Below are 19,327 nucleotides of genomic sequence, written 5' to 3'. Positions count from 1 at the left end.
CAAGAATGGTCGAATATTCGATCTGTTTGTTTTTAATGTGCCACTGCAGGGTTAAGGCTACTGCTCATTTAATGCTTTTTCACTTCATCTGTAGGAGAGAGCGGGGCATTTTTTTACACAATCAACACACATCTTTGCTACAAATAAACACTTAAAGTTTGTTTGTGGGACCTACCATTATCGTACAATAACACGAAAAGTGACAGGAGTACAAACGTTACAACGTACCCTATAGGTGGGGTTAATTGTAACAAACAGAGGGTTTGTTGTAACTCCTGCTAGAAATTTTTTTTTAAACACAAATAATTCAATAAAATTCTGTCTATATACGAAAGGTGGATATTGTTTCTATATCTGCCTATAATAGATAGATATTCACAAATGCATCCATCCATGATCCTTCATCTCACCATACTTGTATTAAGCATCAATGCATATTAGGGGTGGCACGGTTCATGAAAAAAATCCGAACCGTTCGGTTCGCTTGTCTCGGTTCGGAGCGCGTGTGTGCCGTACGGTTCAACGGTTCATGGCATGCGCAATGTAACCTCATGCCCTGTATGTGACCCCAGATAGCGTGTTTCCCTTTTGCGAATAACGCTAAAGAAGAGGTGACTGCTGTGGAAAGTGAGTGCTGCCAGTCATGTTACGTGTAGAAATGGCAAGAGGGAGAGAAATGGAAGTCTGCCCGCAGTTGGAGGAAGCCCCAGCGTCGTATAAGTTTGGTGTGTGGAAACATTTTTTATTTCATGTTACCTATGATGATATAGATATATAGAACTGCAGGCTATGGGTTGAATGTGTTCAAAACAGCCACACGCGACGACAGCCTTCTCCCCGCCCATTTATCTAATCTAAGGTAATGAACACTGTTTTACGTCTTTTCGTATTCAGCACTATTTTTAGCCTTTCATTGATAAAACGAAAGCGGCTGATTTCCGCGTAGTTTCATTTTGCTACCGCATGAAAGTTGCGCGATCTTATTTCATAAACTGCCCCTTAAAGTAATCAGGACAGAAGTAGTCAAAAGAGACGGATTTAAATATTACAGGTGTAAACGTTATGTTTCTCTCTCGTCCACATATACTCTCTGCAGTAAAAAAGCAGCCTCTCAGTGATAAATCTTAGAGCTACACTGAAGTTGGGATTTTGATAAATGCAAGTTATCTTTGTGTGCTAAAAAGGCACATAAGTTCATGTAGATGGCAATACACATTCTCTTTTTTGCCAAATAAATGAAAAGCATGTTGAAATCATCAATGTCTTCCCTCTCGCTGTGTCAAAATCTCGCCTGGCTTTCCTCAGGGATGTTCCCAATAATGTGCTTAAAGTCAAATTCAGTTTGTGCATGATTACATGATATAACTTTTTTAATACTGTATCCTAAATCATGGATAATTAATACATTAATAAGATAATACATTTCTGGAGTGTTAAAAATTAAAAGAAAAAATAACAACAAGAACCGTACTGAACCGAGAACCGTGACCATAGAACCGTGATACGAACCGAACCGAGGGTTTTGTGAACCGTGCCACCCCTAATGCATATGAATAGATTTTTTGAAAGGGCTGCAACATTAAGACAAAAAATATATAATTGTGATTTATTTCCCCTGATATCGCATTAACAGTAGGGCTGGGCCGGTTTGGAGTTTTTCTTACCGCGGTCGGTAATTAACAAATTCCCGCGGTTTTGCGGTTTATTGGCAAGACAACGAGTTAAATAACATGCATGACTTATTTATGTTCAATAAACAACATGTGCAAATTACTTAGGGAACAAGTGAATATTATTTCCTTTCACATTTCTTCAATTTCAACATTCAACAACTTGAACAATTAATATTATCAGTTAAAAAAAATGTTATCGCATTGTGCGTGTCCACACTTACGTGCCTACAGACATTTCGCCACTTTTCTATCCTTAATTTATGAATGGCCTGTAAATGACGCAAATTATTGCTGCCCTGACGGTCTGGTAAAATAACCATTTGTATGAGAAATCACTTGTACTGCATATGTGTCCGTGCTTGAGTATAGCTTGGAAGATGCACGGAGACGCGTGTGTGTGGGCAAAATGACACGGTCTGTCTCGCGCGCCCCCGGGCAGTCCGCGTCTGCCTCGCGCGCGCTCCGTCATTCCGCGTCTTTCTCTCGCGCGCGCTCGGGCAGTCCGCGTCTGTCTCGCGTGCTCGGGACCGCTTCTATCCTAGACACTTACCATAAACATCTGTCTTTTTCCAGAAACGGAGAAAGAAGACGCAAAACTTTTTGAAATGTGTCCTGCTGCAGAATTGGCCACTGTGGTAGGCTAGATGAAAAAGAGACGATCTAACCTCTTTGGAAATTAATCCTCGGACTGATCGCGTGCTCTTTATGTTGCATGACAATTTAATAATGTGAACCCTGATTCTGTTGTTGATCTGTCGCGGCTGTTTGCACGTTCAAATTAAATAAAATGTTTGTATTGCTTTTACCAAGTCACAGACAACGTCACTTGTATTTCTACTCAATGACAATTTAATATTAAAATCATATCAGTTAATGTTCTGTTAACAAGCTGCTGTTGTTTAAAAGCTGCGTGTATAACATCCCCATATATACACACAATTGCAGGCCAATTTTTCAAGTTTTTTTTTTTTTTTTGCGGTTATGACGGTGAGGGGCTCAGACCCGCGGCATGGGTCACGTGACCGCGGTATGGCGGTAATCCGGTTACCGCCCCAGGCCTAATTAACAGTTATCATTTTGATTAATAGTATTTAAATTGTTTTCATTTTATTATCATTGTATACTGGAGGCTTAGTTGTAACACTGTGTGACAACTAACCCCACTGTGTAAAAAATTATTTCAATCCCAGCTATCAGTTACTAGGAGTTAATGACATGTTTTGAAATGGTGTTATGTTTTAGGTAACAAGACGGTGCTTTAAGGATTAGTCAATTTTCCAAAAAAAAATCCAGATAATTTACTCACCACCATGTCATCCAAAATGTTGTTGTCTTTCTGTGTTCAGTTGAGAAGAAAATTATGTTTTTTGAGAAAAACATTCCAAGATTTTTTCTCATGTTAATGGACTTCAATGGACCCCAACGCAACAGTTTTAATGCAGTTTAAAATTGTAGTTTAAACAAAGTTTCAAAGGACTCCCAAACAAGGCATAAGGGTCTTATCTAGCGAAACGATTGTCATTTTTGGCAAGAAAAAAAGCACTTTTAAACCACAACTTCTCGTCTTCCTCGGGTCCTGTGACATGTCAGCGCGACCTCACGTAATACGTCGTCACGTCCAGAGGTCACGGATGACATGTGCGAAATTCCGCCCCAGTGTTTACAAGTGTGGAGAAAGAGGACCGTTCCGACATTATTGTATGTTGAATGATACTAATTAATGTCTTTGTGTCAGTTTATGGTTTAAAATGGTCCGCAAATGTGCGTTTCATATATGTAACCCGTGACCTTTCCGAGGTCGCGCTGGCGCGTCACAGACCCTTATGCCTCGTTTGGGATCGTTTAGAGTCCTTTGAAACTCCGTTGAAACTGCAATTTTAAACTGCATTAAAACTGTTACGTGTTGGGGTCCATTAAAATGAGAAAAAACCTGGAATGTTTTCCTCATAAAACAATTTCTTCTCGACTGACCAAAGAAAGACATCAACATTTTGGATGAAATGGTGGTGAGTAATCTGTGATTAAAAGAATATAAGGTTGGATTTGACGACTTACACACCCAACACAGAAATCAAAGAAAAAAAAACGTAACAGGAGATCATCTGACATTAAGAGAGAAAGTACACATTGCCCTGTATAAATATGTAATGACTGCATTACAATTAATAAAATATACATGAAAATTAATTTGTATGTATTTCTGATTGTTTTGCCAATTCAGATCGCAGATTTATTTAAGTATTTAGAGTTTTAACGCTGGGTTGTCTGTTTTTGGCCACCGGCTCACGTGTTATTTAGACATGCTTCTCCGCCACATCCGTGCATCATGAGAGATTTGTTAGCTTCTTGTTATATAGCCTACTTTATTTTGTTAATACAGCTAAACGAGACCGACACGGAGAACTGAATGGAAAACATTTATTATACCCGGTGGTCTGTGGACAACGAACCGGATAACTGCAGAAGGCTGCTTAACAGAAATAGCTCAGTCTTTGCGAAGTGTTGTTAAATTAAGCTCGTAACTTTGCACAGTCAGCGATAAGGTATCAAGCCAGCTTAAGATATATGTAAAATAATTTTAATTTCAGATATTCTTGTTAGATCCGCCTGTGCTATAAAGCACAAGTTTAGTGGTTACCTGTTGAAAAGCCTCGTTGATCTGGCCCTGCTGTAGTAATTGCAGAATGCTGGCCTGTTGGGCTTGGTAGTCCAGGTGTGCGGTGGGGACGGGTGTTCCTGCGGCCGAGCGCATGGCCTGCATGATGCTGGAGGTGACGGCTGCCTGCTGCTCCTTCATGGCGAGGCTAACCTCTCCCTTAACTATGCGCTGTACTTGCGTCAAGATGGAGTCCTGGAGACTGCAAAGAGAACATCACCTTAAGTACAAAAAAACAGGATTCTGCTTCCTGTGAGGTCTCAATGCACGAAGCAGCTTTCCTGATTTTAACATATCTTTAGGTCTCCTTAGTTTAATTATTGGTGAGAGAGCATTAAAACTGCTCTGCTTCTACAAACATCACTGAATAAAGCTAACAGAGTACCTCATTGCACTGCACACTATTGCAGTTTAATGCAAATTAAACGGCAATAACCAAATTGTAAAACAAATCTTCCTGCGGTTTTAAAACAAAAGCAGTCCTGGTGCAGGGATTTTAATAAGTGCCTTCAGCTTGAGTTTAATACTACATATATTGCATTTGTGGGAGCGAGAAACAAGCCAGCATCATTTGGTCATTTAAACTCAGTATTAAGCTGAGTACCATCAATGCCAATCTGTTCGTGAACTTAATGCAAGGCTATAAAAACGCTTACTCTGCATAAACTCCTAAATCAATTGCTTTCCATGTAGTTAAGTTTTCCCTGAATAAACAGGAATAAATTGTATGTGTGATGCTAAGCCTTACTTTCCAACGATCATGTGAAGCTGATGCTGAACATCAGAGCGCACATTGGCTGTCACAGTGTTGGCCAGCTGGTCTTGGGAACTCTGGACTGTGTCAATCATCTGTTGCAGCTGGCCAATCACAGGATCGCGTGCATCCTGGTCCTGCTGCTTCCTGTTCTTGATGTGGGTTTCCAGCTGCTGAATGTCTGTAGGGAATGTAGAATTATTAGATATTTTGTCACAGCAACACTTACGGCAAACACTTTTGAATCCATATTGCTTGTTGAAAACTATTAAATAAGTATTCACTATTAATTCCAATGAGCTAGTATAAGTCACGTTTTCTCATTACTATGTAATATGCGCTTTAAGACAGCTTTACGATAAGTACATACTTCAAAACTAAAACGAGTCTCTATGCATAAATTTAAAAACTCGGTTTCTGTAGTGTATGTTCATACTTAACATACCCTCATGCCAAATCAAAGACTTTAATAATAATAATAATTTTGAAACTTAAGAGAGATCTAACAACCTCACTGTCTCACAAACATGCACACTTGTGTATCTATGGGCTTCTTGTGGTAGATTAGGCAACATAGGTAGGTGACAGTATTTGGCCTTTTTATACAAAATCTGTGCTGGATTTAATAATATGCTTTCTCTTATCAGTTAATTGCGATGGTTCTTACATTCATTGGTCCCCTGTTTAAAGCTGTCATTGATCTGCTGAAACATGGACTGGCAGCCTCGTTCAAACACAGGTAGGACGATGCTCTGAAAGGTCTCTTTGTAGGCTGCCTGGATGGGACCCTGCATGGCCTCCGCAGCAGCACGGCCGATCGCATCTGTAGTGTTCTGTGAATGCAATGACAGGAAAAAAACGGATGGAGAAATGAACATTTTTTTTTATTTGCAATGAATTATTCAGGGTTAAAGATGCTCTGGTTGTAAACATCACGTTTCTTCTGATAGAGAATTCAAAAACAATATTACACCTTCATTTTAACTTTTCAATAAACAACACATTTTCTGACCTTGGACTTAACAACTTTGGTGACATTTTCTTTCAGTGCTCCTTCAACTGCGGTTAATTTGGCAGCGATGGTGCTGCTCATCTGGCTAGTCATGGGTTCGAGACTCTTCGATATTGCTGTATTAAAACAGGAAAATCAATAATTAGAACCCTTTTTCATAGAGCAAAATTTGTTGTCATTCGGAGCTAAAACAGAATACATAACATCCTTGGCACTCACTCTGTGGGACAGTCTTCTTCATTTCTTCACGTACAACTTTGTCCAGCCTGTTGGACAGACTGTTGCTCATAGTCTGGACCAGCTGCTGAACCAGCTGGTCTTGAAGCTGTTGGTTCCGGCTTTGTCCCTCTGCCAAAAATCGTTCCATTCTTCTCTCTATTAAACCAGTTAGTTAAAGCCAACCATAGATTGTTTGGGCATGTTAAATCCAAAGCGATCAACCATTATTGGCATATAAAATAGATATCATCATAAAACAGAAAGTACTGATCCTAAAGTTTCTATTTTTTAACAAATACATACAGTGAAAACCTGACAGAAATAAAAGTGAATTGAATATTAAATACAGCATTATTCCTTTCAAAAACCTGCTTTGATGTACTCAAGAAAAAAATTATCAGTGAATGCTTAAAAAAGTAAAAGTTGGGGACATTCAAACATGAATACAGTGCCATGTAGGCTAACTCAAAAGTGGGACGCTGGCTCCTTCACTAAAAAGCTAATTTGCTTTCCCAGTAGACTTTTGGATTATGGCAAAAAAATAAGCTGTGTTCAACAAAAGTTTAAACAAAACTTAATTAATTTTTAAGTCATCCTTTTATATTTCTAGTAAACACATTTACACTTTAAAGGGGACATATCATAAAAATCATTTTTTCATGTTTAAGCGCTATAATTGGGTCCCCAATGCTTCTATCAACCTAGAAAATGTGAAAAAGATCAACCCAGGAACTTAGTTTAGGTAAACCGTCCTCTACAAGCATTTGAAAAAATAGGTAATTGAAATTTGGCTCTGCTGTGATGTCAGAAGGGGATAATTCTGCCCCTTAAAGGACAAGTTCGGTGTTTTACACTTGAAGCCCTGTTTTCACATTGTGTGTGGTGGAGTAGAGCGGTTTTGACTGGAGTTTTGACGTGTGCGGCTGCCCTGAGAGTTTTTGGGTGTTTGTGTTTCGGCTCCTGCCTTTGCAGTGGGTTTGGTGGTGCACTGGAACAATCCTTCCTAAAATGCATTAAACTTTCGTTAACAAAGACGTGAAACTCATCGAGTGGTCAGGGGTGTTCACTGGTATGCTCATACAAAAATCGCTGCAAAATACGCATTCCAACAGGTTTTATCGTAGTTTTTGCCAACTCCATTGACTTGTATTAGATTTGCTGTGAGGTACGGTATTACTCCGCGCCGGGAACTTTGTTTCTATTCTTGCAATTGGCAAAGGCGGATTAGCGCCCCCAACTGGGCTGGAGTGTCTATTATTCAAGCTCTAAGCGGAAGAATGTACAGGTGTGGGGCGTTTGGAAAAAATAGGTCCACAAGTTAACAACGAATGCTAAAACAGCTGTTGGAAAGCATCTTTTAACGCAATTTTTGTGTGAGCATATCAGTGAACACCCCTGACCACTCGATAAGTTTCACATCTTTGTAAACGAAAGTTTAATGCATTTTAGAAAGGATTGTTCCAGTGCACCATTAAACCCATTGTAAATGTAGGAGCTGAAACACAAACACCCAAAAATTCTCGGGGCAGCCGCATATGTCGAAATTTCAGTCAAAACCGTTCTATTTCATCATAAACAATCTGAAAACAGGGCTTTAAGTGTTAAATACCGAACTTGTCCTTTAATCTGCACTATCCAACCACAACACTGCAGAGGTCAGCTCATTTGCTTACACACCCAAAAACAGCACATTTTTGCTCACACCTACAAAGTGGCAATTTTAACATGCTAAAATAAAATTATGTATATGATATTTTTGAGCTAAAACTTCACACAAGTTCTCTGGAGACACCAAAGATTTAACTAAAATTAAAAAAAGATTACAACCAAACGCACGCGAGAAGTGAAAAGGAAACAACGCAAGGTTGTGTGTAAGACTGGAGTTCTCACGTGAGATTGTGATCATAACTCCTCCCTGAACTTCCAGCTGCCCTGTACATTGCTCTCTCATTGGCTGTAGATCATTGCCGATGTTATTATCAGCCAGAACACATTTCACACGGCATGATTTTGAATCGCCGACAGGTCCAAATATCTGCATGGCAGATATACTCGTCTGTGGTTCTCTCAGATCGCGTGTTTGATATTCACACTGTGTGATTGTTCCTCGATTTGCCTGTGATTTCGGACATTTGTCTGCAATTTCTCAAAACCTGTACCGTATTTGCGGTCTATAAGTTGTGTTTTTTCATAACTTGACTGGTGCTGCGTCTTATAGTCAGGTGCGCCTTGTAAGTCAGAACGAATTAATTTAGACATTTATGAGGCAAGAGACATCATTACCGTCTACAGCCGCGAGAGTCCGCCATATGCTGCTTTTGTATTTCTGTAATTCAATAGATTCAGTAATGTGGAATAATGAGTATGCGAACTTCACGCTAGTTGGCTTGTTTGGTTAATTTAGCCTATCCAACCTTCCCGGTAAGTTCTGTATGCTATGGTTTATCGTTTAAATAACTGATAATATTACTTTAACGTACAGACATCTCAGCCTGCTGTTCGGACTGCTATTGTTTAGTTGAATAACTTGCCTTTCCAGATTAAATGTCTGTTCTTCGGCTTGGATTTTTAAAAATCATTTTCTAAATAAATGTGACGTATAGTCTATTGTGACTTTATATTATTTCGTCTTAATGACGCATTTTTGATTGATGTGGCTTATACTCCGGTGCGGCTTATAGTCTGGAAAGTACGGTAGTCAAAATCAGGGCTAAAATCATGCAGTCTGAACTGGGCATAAGTTGGATTAAACGTACAGGTGTATAAGGGAACCAGTGTCCTGCTAAATTCCAGGTCAGCCTACAAAAATACATCATCCTTGCGGCACTCTATTTCTTCTCTATCTATCTTAGCTCTTATCTTCCAACTGGCTGCGAGTCACCACCTGGTGGAAGGATACGTTCTTGCTCTTGTTGTGCCAGCATGGCGTGCTCGATGTGAGCCATGATTGAGCTCTGTACAGCATCCATGTGGTTGGTGACCCTCTGCAGCAGGTCTAGCTGGTTCTGTCTGAGCTCAGCGATCTCCCTCTGCTGACTCCTGAGCATCTGCAAGAGCTCGTCCTGTACCTCCACGCTCATCTGATGACACAACATGCATATATCTCTTATCTGTGGAAGCTCAAAAACTCTATTCACTCAAATGCTATTCATTGTTTTCATCCCCACAGTGTTATGTTTCATTTATGTGATGAATCAGAAACTAGACATGCATTTAATGTTCCTACTCAGCAAACTTTCTCTTTAAAGCCATTTATGCATGTTGATGGCGTTTACATAACACAAATACTTAAAAACGGATTCTTATTGTGATGCCGAGGATCAAACAAGACTTACCTGGCTGTCAATCTGTCTCGACTGTGAGGACTCGCTGAATGTGGAGAGAACGAACACAGTCTAATCAGATTATGAGGCTGAACAGCTTACCGCACAATTCCACGAGACACATAAATCAGAATATTTCTACAGTGTTGAATGTCATCGCCTCACCCCTCATCCTTCTTGCTCTTCCTCTTGAGTTTAGGGGATCCGCGAGGTGACGTCTTCCAGTCTTTTACAGGAAGTCTGTGAGAGGCACGAGGGCCACAGTTTCCAGAGGATGAGGCCAGACTGGCAACTTCATCATCATGATCGCTGTTAATCAGAGCAGGGAGAGAAAAGACGAGCAAAAATTTTAATAATGGAAACTAATAGTCAGACTCACAATTTACTTTGCAGTAAGGCTGTGCAAATAAAAATCGCCTGCAATTCTCATGCGCGTTTCATCAGTAAATGAAGCCGGTTTCTTGATTAGTATTAAATCGCCATCAGCTGCTTTCAGATGAAGTGGCATTTTCTACAGAGCCATAGTTCACAGAGAAGCTAGGCAAAAATCGCATTCATAATTGACTCTGATAATCTATGCGATTTTGCCTAGCTTCTTGATGAACTACAACTTATTTGTAGTAAATGTCGCTCCACCTGAAAGCAGCTGATTGTAATTTACTTCAAATCACGAAACCGGCTTTACTGAAGAAACACGCATGAGAATCGCAGGCGATTTTTTGCACAGCCCTACTTTCCAGGTATCATGACAGCCTCCAATGTTTAAGGCGTAAATTTAAAAAAAATTTGCTTCTTAATGGTCAAACTATACCTTGGGGCTCTTTGGAAATATTAGCAATTAAACAATATGTAATATTCAAGTCCCTGTAAAGTTGAAGATTGTTTCTAAACACATAATAAGTGTTAGAAATATATTGCTGAAACACTCCACAAAGACTGTAAACTATGTAGTACTAAATTGCACAGTTAAACAGTTTTTCACCATTTCTAAATCTTGGATTTTTAGGTGTGCCAAAGGGCGTTTTCACATCTGTAATTCGGTTCATTTGGTCCAGACCAAAAGCAAAAAATGATACATTGTAACTTTTTTAGCAGATTTGGTTCCATTTCACACCACACTGATTGCTCTGATCAGCACCAATTGAAACGAACCAAAATTCTGTCATGTGATAAGATCAACATCACTCATTGGCCACATGTATTTGAACGTATTTCCTAAACGGCTTCACAATTGGTCAGAATCAACGTGCGAGAAATTCCAACTGAACCCCCGAAAGTAAACAAAAGAAGGATAATACAGCAGACACCATGGACAGATGGCTGTGCGCTGTAATTATGTCTCCGTGGTTGTTATACATAGTTTGTATACAGCACTCTAGACAAATTGTTCATTTTCAGAATGAATCGCGGATGCGGCTTGAAAACAACGGTTTAATGCACTACAAACGGCGAAGACAAAAAATTTCAGAGGCTCCGCCCGCACCTCCTCGCAACTCCAGGTATGCTAATAGAAACGGTCAACAAACACTTCCTCATCCGATAATGCACTGCGCAGTTGACTACGGCAGCTGGTTTAGTCCAAAATGCGCAGTACTTTTGCAGTTAGGTCGGTTCGATCTCAGATCGTGTTCTCACCACAAACTAACCGCTCTAGAGTTCGTTTGAAAGTATACCGAGACCACCTCTGCAAGCTGGTCTCGATCCGCTTTTGATGCGCACCAGAGTTCGACTGCTGCATTCTCACCTGCCCAAACGAACTGCACCAACTGAGCAATCGAACTCTGGTACGATTCAATCGAACTAAACAAGGCAGGTGTGAAAACCCCCTAAAATGACGGCTCGATGACACATTTGAGCCACTATGCATGGCCCGACCCCTAACACAATTGCAAGCATCCATTCAGGTTGTAGTGGTATTTGAAAGTGGAGAGAGAGTTTCCCTCCCACAAGTGGGCATGGTTTCAGTGCCGACAGCGGACACGCCCCCAGCGTTTGAGAACAGAAACATTTGCCTGTTTTTCCACGATTTTGATAACTTATTGTATTTGGCGTTTTTATCATTCAAATTTGCCTGAGTGGTTAATATGTAAGGGATAATCCACGGCTAGCCATGCATTAAAGGATATTAATGCACGATGTAGATGCGAAGAACCACCCGACGCAAAGCGGAGGCCAAGTTAAAAACAAGTTAAAGCTTTAACTGATGTTTACAGTGTTATTTTTTTAACAGATGGGTAAAAATACCGATTATTTTCTTAAGTTACGACTCGTTAGTTCTAGCACTCCGTCTGCTTTAAATAAAGTAGAGTCATCAGATTGCTTTTATTTGAATTCATTAACTCTTTCGCCGCCATTGACAAGATATCTCGTCAATTAAGAGAAAACGCTTCCCCGCCAATGACGAGATTTTCCATCTTTCCGCAATACCTTCCGCAACTTATACAACCCGGAAGTAGCGCCTCACGTGAAAGAGAAAGAACTCCGTGTATGTTTTAAAGAACGCTCTGCATCTGATCTCTATCAAAAGTCCTTCATAAAAATGCAATTATCTGGCGGGGAAAGAGTTAAAAGAGAGAAACAGAGAACTGAAAGAGAAGGACCAGAGAGAGAGAGATGCGTGCGCAGGTTACCTGTGTGCGTCTCTTCTTTAAAGTCTACAAAGATGAGGTCAATACGAAAAAGACATGGCCGGTTAACACTTTCAGTGACTTTTTGCGCCAAAGATAGAACAATTGTGATTTTGAGACATACTCTGCTTCTGTTTTAAATGAGACATTGCGGGAGTTTTATGTCTCTGTTCAGTCCACCGCTGGACGCGAATACAGTGTTGCACATTTGATGGGTCTCAGATCGGGTATAGACGGCATTGCTTGGCTTGAAGTCTGGATCACTTTTATGATGTTTCATTTTGCAATGTGATGGTTTATACCTGCTCTGAAATGCATCAAACTTGCAACACTGTATTCGCGTCCAGCGGTAGACTGAACAGAGACATAAAACTCCCGCAATGTCTCATTTAAAAGAAAAGCTGAGTAGATTTTGAAATCACAATTGTTCTGTCTTTGGCACAAAAAGTCACTGAAAGTGTTAACTGCCCATTTAAAGTAGTTGTCTTTTTCTTATTGACCTCATCTTTTTCATCTTCAATCTTATCTAGCTCTGCAGGTGTTAATTCTTTGTGCCGCTTTTAGTCATCTCTAAGTCTTTTATTTTGTCTTGTGCCTGGGCCCATTTTTCAAAACTCACCATGCAAATTAAACGATATGCAAAAATTATCCATTAAGTCTACCTAAATAAACGTTTTCATGTGTGTCTCTCACTCTGTTTGCAAGTCTAACTGTGTTACTATGGTTACCAATGTTTATAATAGCGGATTAATTTCGAACTGTAATCAAACTGAATGGAACTACCTGTGCATTAAACGGTTTTAATGCACACCTTCCAGCCAATCAGAATCGAGTATTTAAACAGCCCGTGGTATAACACATTATCCTGTGTTGTCACAAACTCAGAAGACATTTAATATCTGACTTTAGAGGGACTTTAAACCGAAACCATGACCACTGACCCCTAACACAAACTGCAAAAAATAACACCCCGAGTACAGTACAGTAATAAGATCTCCAGACATTGTCAGGTACCTCTGCTCTGCGCTTGCATCTTGACTGTCGTTCTGTGTTAGGTGATAAGTGCGTCTGTGGTAGGGTGAAGAAATGTGTCTGTCTTTTATCTCCTCCCTGGAGCTGGAATGAAACGGTCAAAAGAAATGTTTTAGCATTTTCATAAATGTGTCCACAAAATTATTTGTAAATAATCTTTACATTACGTCATATCTTCCATACAATAGAATACGATAGTGATTATAGGCTGTCATTATCCAAAAACTAAATATGAGCAATAAAAAAGTGACTACTTTTATGCACTATATTTTGTAAGCCTAGTGAGGTCAAAACAAATGTTTTAGCATTTTCATAAATGTGTCCACAAAATTATTTGTAAATAATCTTTACATTACGTCATATCTTCCATACAATAGAATACGATAGCGATTATAGGCTGTCATTATCCAAAAACTAAATATGAGCAATAAAAAAGTGACTACTTTTATGCACTATATTTTGTAAGCCTAGTGTGGTCACACGATTGTGCAATCCTATTTGTAATCTAATCACTAGGTTTAATTTAGAGACATTTAAAATAAATTTAAGTCACTGATAATCTTCAACTTGTTTTATTAGGTTATGTAGTGCACAACAGACCCCAATAACTTCAATTGCCATGTGTACCTGAGGGAGTGTCTCATTTTATACCTTAGTGGAGCTTGACTGTCAATGTTTGTTTGTTTCCTATAAAAAACATTTAGTAACAACATGACCGCAACGATAATGGCACAATATGAGCAGATTGATGATTTTCTGGGGTACAGAGTTGCGTAAGGAGCTTGCCAACCTGTGTTGCTATTTGAGCTTAAAGAGAACCTATTTCATCACTAAAAACAATGTTATTTTGTGTATTTGGTATAATACAATGTGTTTGCGTGGTTTATGGGTATTTTCCACATACCCTACGTTTTTGTAGCTCCAAATATCCTGCCTCCCTCAAACGCATTGATTTTGTACAAAACTCGTCGATCTAAAAAGCGCTGTGTCCCTGATTGGCCAGCTAATGTGTATGTTGTGATTGGCCTGAATACCTCTGACATCAGCCGGAAATATGACGCTCCTTACCATGTATGAAAGATTCGCTCACAATGCAATGCGGAAAGGAGTTAACTTACAGGCTGTGAGTCAAAACGGGAAGAAATATGATAATGTCGGTCTTGTCTATATCACCAATTCCAGGAAGTAACAGTTGCCTACAATCTGTGTGTTTGTTGTAGTCCAAGAAAAGAGATTTACGTTTGAAATACGTCATCGTTTAGCTTGGGGTTTGTTCATTTTGCATATCGTTAACCAGATACTAATACACACTTATACACCAAATGAAATGTAAAATCGTGAATCAGACGATAGTTGCTCTTTAAAAAAAACAGTTTGGAAATATGTTGTCTAATTGTAATCTTATCACACAATTTTAGAGATATTTGTCTTTCCTTATTCAAGTAGATAGGACTTTAGCCTTGTGTGACTACTTGGAGGCATCGGAAACATGTACCAAAATCTTTTTTTTTATTGCTTAACTATTCCTCCTGCTCGGAATCCATCAGTCCTTTGCACACAGCACAGAAAGACAAAGTACACTGTAAAATTCTCCATAACAAAAATCAATACACAAAACAGATAAAAGCTTTATACACAGACGGGAACAGACTCTTACCAGTCTCCCAGACCATTGTCTCTCAGGCTATTGCGAGTCTCTCGTGTGATATCCGGTGCCGCAGGCCACGCATGGTTCACGCTGCTGTCTGAACAGGATCCCACGGCTGCAGCCGCGTTCTCCTGCGACAGAGCCGTCTCCAGCAGGGAAGGTGTGTTATTGAGTCTCTGCTCTCCATCCACAGCAACGACGACCCGATCCAGAGGCAGCATGCTGTGTTCCGCACCACTCCGGCGTCTTGGCGACAGCAGGTGGAGGACGGACGCAGCCGATGCCATGCTGTCCGAATGCAGAGCGGAAATGGGGTCGGCAGAGGCACTGGCCAGCCCTCTCTGCAAGGTCTCAGAGGCGATCTCGGGAATGTCTTGGGACATGGCGGTAGATGCCGAGGAGATGACATCCGGAGAGCGAGCTCTGGTCGGAGAGGCCTGGGGGACCACCATGGGATCTATAGCCTGGAGGTCCAGGGAGAGAGGGGGGTTTGGAGGGGAAACCTGTGGAGGGAAAGAGGGGAAATATGGGAGGGGAAGAACGTGAGAATAAGGAGCGGCTTCGCATAGAAGAGATGCCTCTCGAAGAAAAGACGGAGAGAGAACCAGTGGGGGAGAAATACTCTAAAAGGATTTAAATGGAGTGGATAAAGGGTGCCAGATAAAAGAAAAATTGTTAAATGAGGCTTTAAAAATAAATCTGATTTGGTTTATTAAAACTAATTTTCAGCGATTTTTTTATCTGCTTGTTCTGAAATGTTTCCTCTGTTTATGTCCATTTCATGACATCTCTACCAGTGTTTACGAAGATCTATGCAACATCAAAGATTACTGAATTACACAGTGATACATCTTAACGTGTCTAAACTAGCTTACTAGTCTACAACAAATTACACGGTGAATGTCACGCAAGTGTAATTCAGATTAAATGTGTATGACCTTAAGTCCTAAAGCACGTTTTAAACATTCAACATATACACACATCAAATGTTTCAATAGCAGTCAATTATTCTAGATACACAAAATGTCCCTTCTTGTGCCAAAAAGAAATAAAACATAACTGTTGCGGATAGTAAAAACCACCACACAATATAACATTTTAAAAACTGACAAAAAGACAGAACTGGATACTATATGCAGTTTGCCATATTCATCATTACCTGGATGTTGTCCCCAAGGCCTGAGATGAGGATGGAGTTGGATCTTGGACTGCTTGTGCTGGCATTGAGAGCCAAACTGCTACTGCTACACTCTACAGACATTTTGGGGCTCTGGGCCAGATCATCTCCACCCCTTAAAGTATCAAACAAAAAAATTATACCTAGTCCAAACATTTAAACTCAGAATAACATTAGACTTACACATTTATCATCACATATCATGCAAAAAGCAAACTACACCCCTCATAAATCCCATCCCAAGTTATAGAATCGCCATCTTCCTTGGAGACTTCAAAAAAATGATGTGAATTCCTTACCTTGTTCCGCTGTCTGAACTGCTCATGGCTGTTACGATAGTCAGACTGCTGGCACTGCTGCCAGGAGAGGCGGGCATCTGTAATAAAGACAGCGAGGATCAATATTAATTTTTAGAGAGGGAAGTAAGGGCCACGAAGAAACCGGTCATATTAGTGGAGTATGATAAGCTTACCGAGGTGCTGGGGGTCATGAAGGCGTCTGGGGTCATGAGGGTGGGCATGGCTGACGGACCTGGACTCATGAAGTCAGCTGGAGATGGGAGAGGCATAATCTTACTCAAGTCATTCTGTGACCCGCTATCAGCAGACTCTTTATCAGAGCTCATGGCCTCCACATTCAGATCTGCCAGGGGGTCAGAGAAGCCTGCGAGGAGGATAAAATAAATGAAACATGAGAAACATTGTTGATACAGAGTCTCCAACAGAATAAGGCATTTCATAATAGTTGTCAAATGAACAACTAGTCAATAATACTGATTTAACTATTCCAAAGTACACAAAACTTCTTTTAGAGCTGGACAAGAGATAAACATTAAAGTATACCTCATTATTTTATGCATATCCAAGCGTAACTGTACAGTCGAATGAAAAAAAATCTGGTGGTGCACAACCAAAAAAAAATCTGGTTGTGCACAACCAAAAAAAATCTGGTTGTGCACAACCAAAAAAAAATCTGGTTGTGCACAACCAAAAAAAAATCTGGTTGTGCACAACCAAAAAAAAATCTGGTTGTGCACAACCAAAAAAAAAATCTGGTTGTGCACAACCAAAAAAAAATCTGGTTGTGCACAACCAAAAAAAATCTGGTTGTGCACAACCAAAAAAAAATCTGGTTGTGCACAACCAAAAAAAAATCTGGTTGTGCACAACCAAAAAAAAATCTGGTTGTGCACAACCAAAAAAAAATCTGGTTGTGCACAACCAAAAAAAAAAATCTGTTGGTGCACAACCAAAAAAAAAAAAAAAAAAAAATCTGGTTGTGCACAACCAAAAAAAAAATCTGGTTGTGCACAACCAAAAAAAAATGGTGGTGCACAACCAAAAAAAAAATCTGGTGGTGCACAACCACAAAAAAAATCTGGTGGTGCACAACCACAATAAAAATCTGGTTGTGCACAACCACAATAAAAATCTGGTTGTGCACAACCACAATAATAATCTGGTGGTGCACAACCAAAAAAAAATAAAAATCTGGTGGTGCTGTTGAAATATAATTTGAAGTCATTGTTTTTGTTTTATTAATTATTATCAAATGTATCTGTTCACCTAAATATGAAAGAAACAGCAAGGTAATGGAAGCTATTAGCTGGAATGCATGCCTTTGTTTTCATAGGGCATTTTGACCATTTGTTATCTACTCAAGGGGGGATGATCTTGGATGCGTTTACACAGACCCCTTCCTGCTGTAATGGTTAACTGATCAAAGGGGGATGATCAGGAATGCGTTTACAGCTGTCCTTTCTTGCCTGACTGTAACCTCTATTTCATGTTTATATTGTAATCTAAAGGCTTTGTTTCAATCTGAAGGGACTGCCCCCTTCGAATGGCTTTAAATGTAATGCATGTATACCCAAAGTCAGACTTGGTTACGGCAGCACCCCGAGCTCTATGCTCTGATTCCAAGAACGCTTTCTGCAATAAAGACTACTGCTCGAGGAAATCCAAGTCTCCTGGTCTTCGCTAAAAAAGTTTCCAACAGATGGTGCCGTGACCCGGATAGAGATTCTCATTTCACCAAATATCTACAAACATCACTCCAGACTGATTTTTCAGCTCATCTTTGATTTGGTGAGTGTCACTCTATCAAAAGAACCTCTACAGACCAGTACATGTGTTTAAGTGTTAACAAACAGCTGCAGGGTTCTGTTAACAAATGTTGGTTTACCCTCTGTTTAGGCAGGGAAGATTAGCATAGCGTGCTAAAATTTGTGTTATCCTCTGTTTATCAGAGAAGAAATTTTGGTTATCCTCTGTTTAGGCAGAGAAGAATTTGGTTATCCTCTGCTTGGTCAGAGAAGAAGCTTGGTGTGTCTTTTGTGTATCAGAGAAGGCTACAGATGAATAAAAGCAAATAGGTCCTCCTCTGTTTTCAAAAAAAAAAAAAAAAAGAATTTGGGGTATCCTCTAATTTGTGGGGGAGATTAACAACAGTGGTTGTCTGTTAAAAGAAATCCACTTAAAGGTAAAAATGGTTAAAAGGCATCCTAGACTGATTCCCACAACTGAGAAAGGTGGACTTGCAACCCCTTTATGGTCAGACAATGAGTTTACCTCAGTCCTGAATAATCACATGGATTCTATTGTGACAGAATCCGTTAGACAGAATCTAACACAGAAATTTGGTATTGATCCAGATAGGACGTGGACTCTTGAGGAGTGTAAGAAAGTTTTGGGGGCCTGTGTTAGAAAGAACAACACAAAAGGCATTATCTACTGTTACAGAGAATACAGTTTGGCTTTAGCTGCAAAGCAAACTGAGTGTATTGCAAAACTAGAGAAGAAAATTCAAGATATGTGTTCTCATGCTATCTCTCCTAATGAGAAGATAGGCCATGACATGTCTTCACTAGAAGACAATCAGAAACAACACTCAGATGTCCATCCTGACTTACAGTCTGTTAGACAGAAACACAGTGTTTGTGTTAATCACAGAAATAATATAAGTGAGAAAGCATGTGATTCAGTTAAGGTGTGTGGAGCAAGGAAAAAGGCTCAAGGTGAAAATGTTGGAACTGCATTTCCTTCAATGTCAGTAGTTCAGCTACAAGATGTAGCTCCAGAAACAATAGATAGACTTGCTGAGAGTTTGCCATCAGCACATGCTAATTTTTCTGAGTTCAGAGGAGCATTGTCCAGAAAAATCCGTTTGTATGACTTGTCTTTAGCTAACATCATGCAGCTTATGTC

At 39.8% G+C, this 19,327-nt stretch overlaps 1 protein-coding gene across 2 annotated transcripts in view; it reads right to left on the bottom strand.

Moving 5' to 3' along the window:
• The window catches only part of edc4 (enhancer of mRNA decapping 4), a 38,541-nt gene that overhangs the window by 8,411 nt on the left and 10,803 nt on the right, over positions 1-19,327 (bottom strand). For both annotated transcript variants that reach the window (XM_055173857.2, XM_055173859.2), the window contains exons 15-27: positions 16,594-16,784; positions 16,421-16,497; positions 16,104-16,236; positions 14,954-15,447; positions 13,279-13,380; positions 9,803-9,946; positions 9,650-9,683; positions 9,214-9,394; positions 6,315-6,470; positions 6,096-6,211; positions 5,751-5,916; positions 5,078-5,264; positions 4,312-4,531 (exon numbers count right to left, since the gene is read on the bottom strand). In XM_055173857.2, the coding sequence (XP_055029832.2) occupies positions 4,312-4,531; positions 5,078-5,264; positions 5,751-5,916; positions 6,096-6,211; positions 6,315-6,470; positions 9,214-9,394; positions 9,650-9,683; positions 9,803-9,946; positions 13,279-13,380; positions 14,954-15,447; positions 16,104-16,236; positions 16,421-16,497; positions 16,594-16,784 (2,201 nt within the window). The remainder of the gene's footprint in view (positions 1-4,311; positions 4,532-5,077; positions 5,265-5,750; positions 5,917-6,095; positions 6,212-6,314; positions 6,471-9,213; positions 9,395-9,649; positions 9,684-9,802; positions 9,947-13,278; positions 13,381-14,953; positions 15,448-16,103; positions 16,237-16,420; positions 16,498-16,593; positions 16,785-19,327) is intronic.

Source organism: Misgurnus anguillicaudatus, chromosome 15 (assembly GCF_027580225.2).
Source record: "Misgurnus anguillicaudatus chromosome 15, ASM2758022v2, whole genome shotgun sequence".
Classification (NCBI taxonomy): domain Eukaryota; kingdom Metazoa; phylum Chordata; class Actinopteri; order Cypriniformes; family Cobitidae; genus Misgurnus; species Misgurnus anguillicaudatus.
The sequence above is the reverse complement of the archived record's forward strand: the minus strand, read 5'-3'. Positions and strand labels throughout refer to the sequence as shown.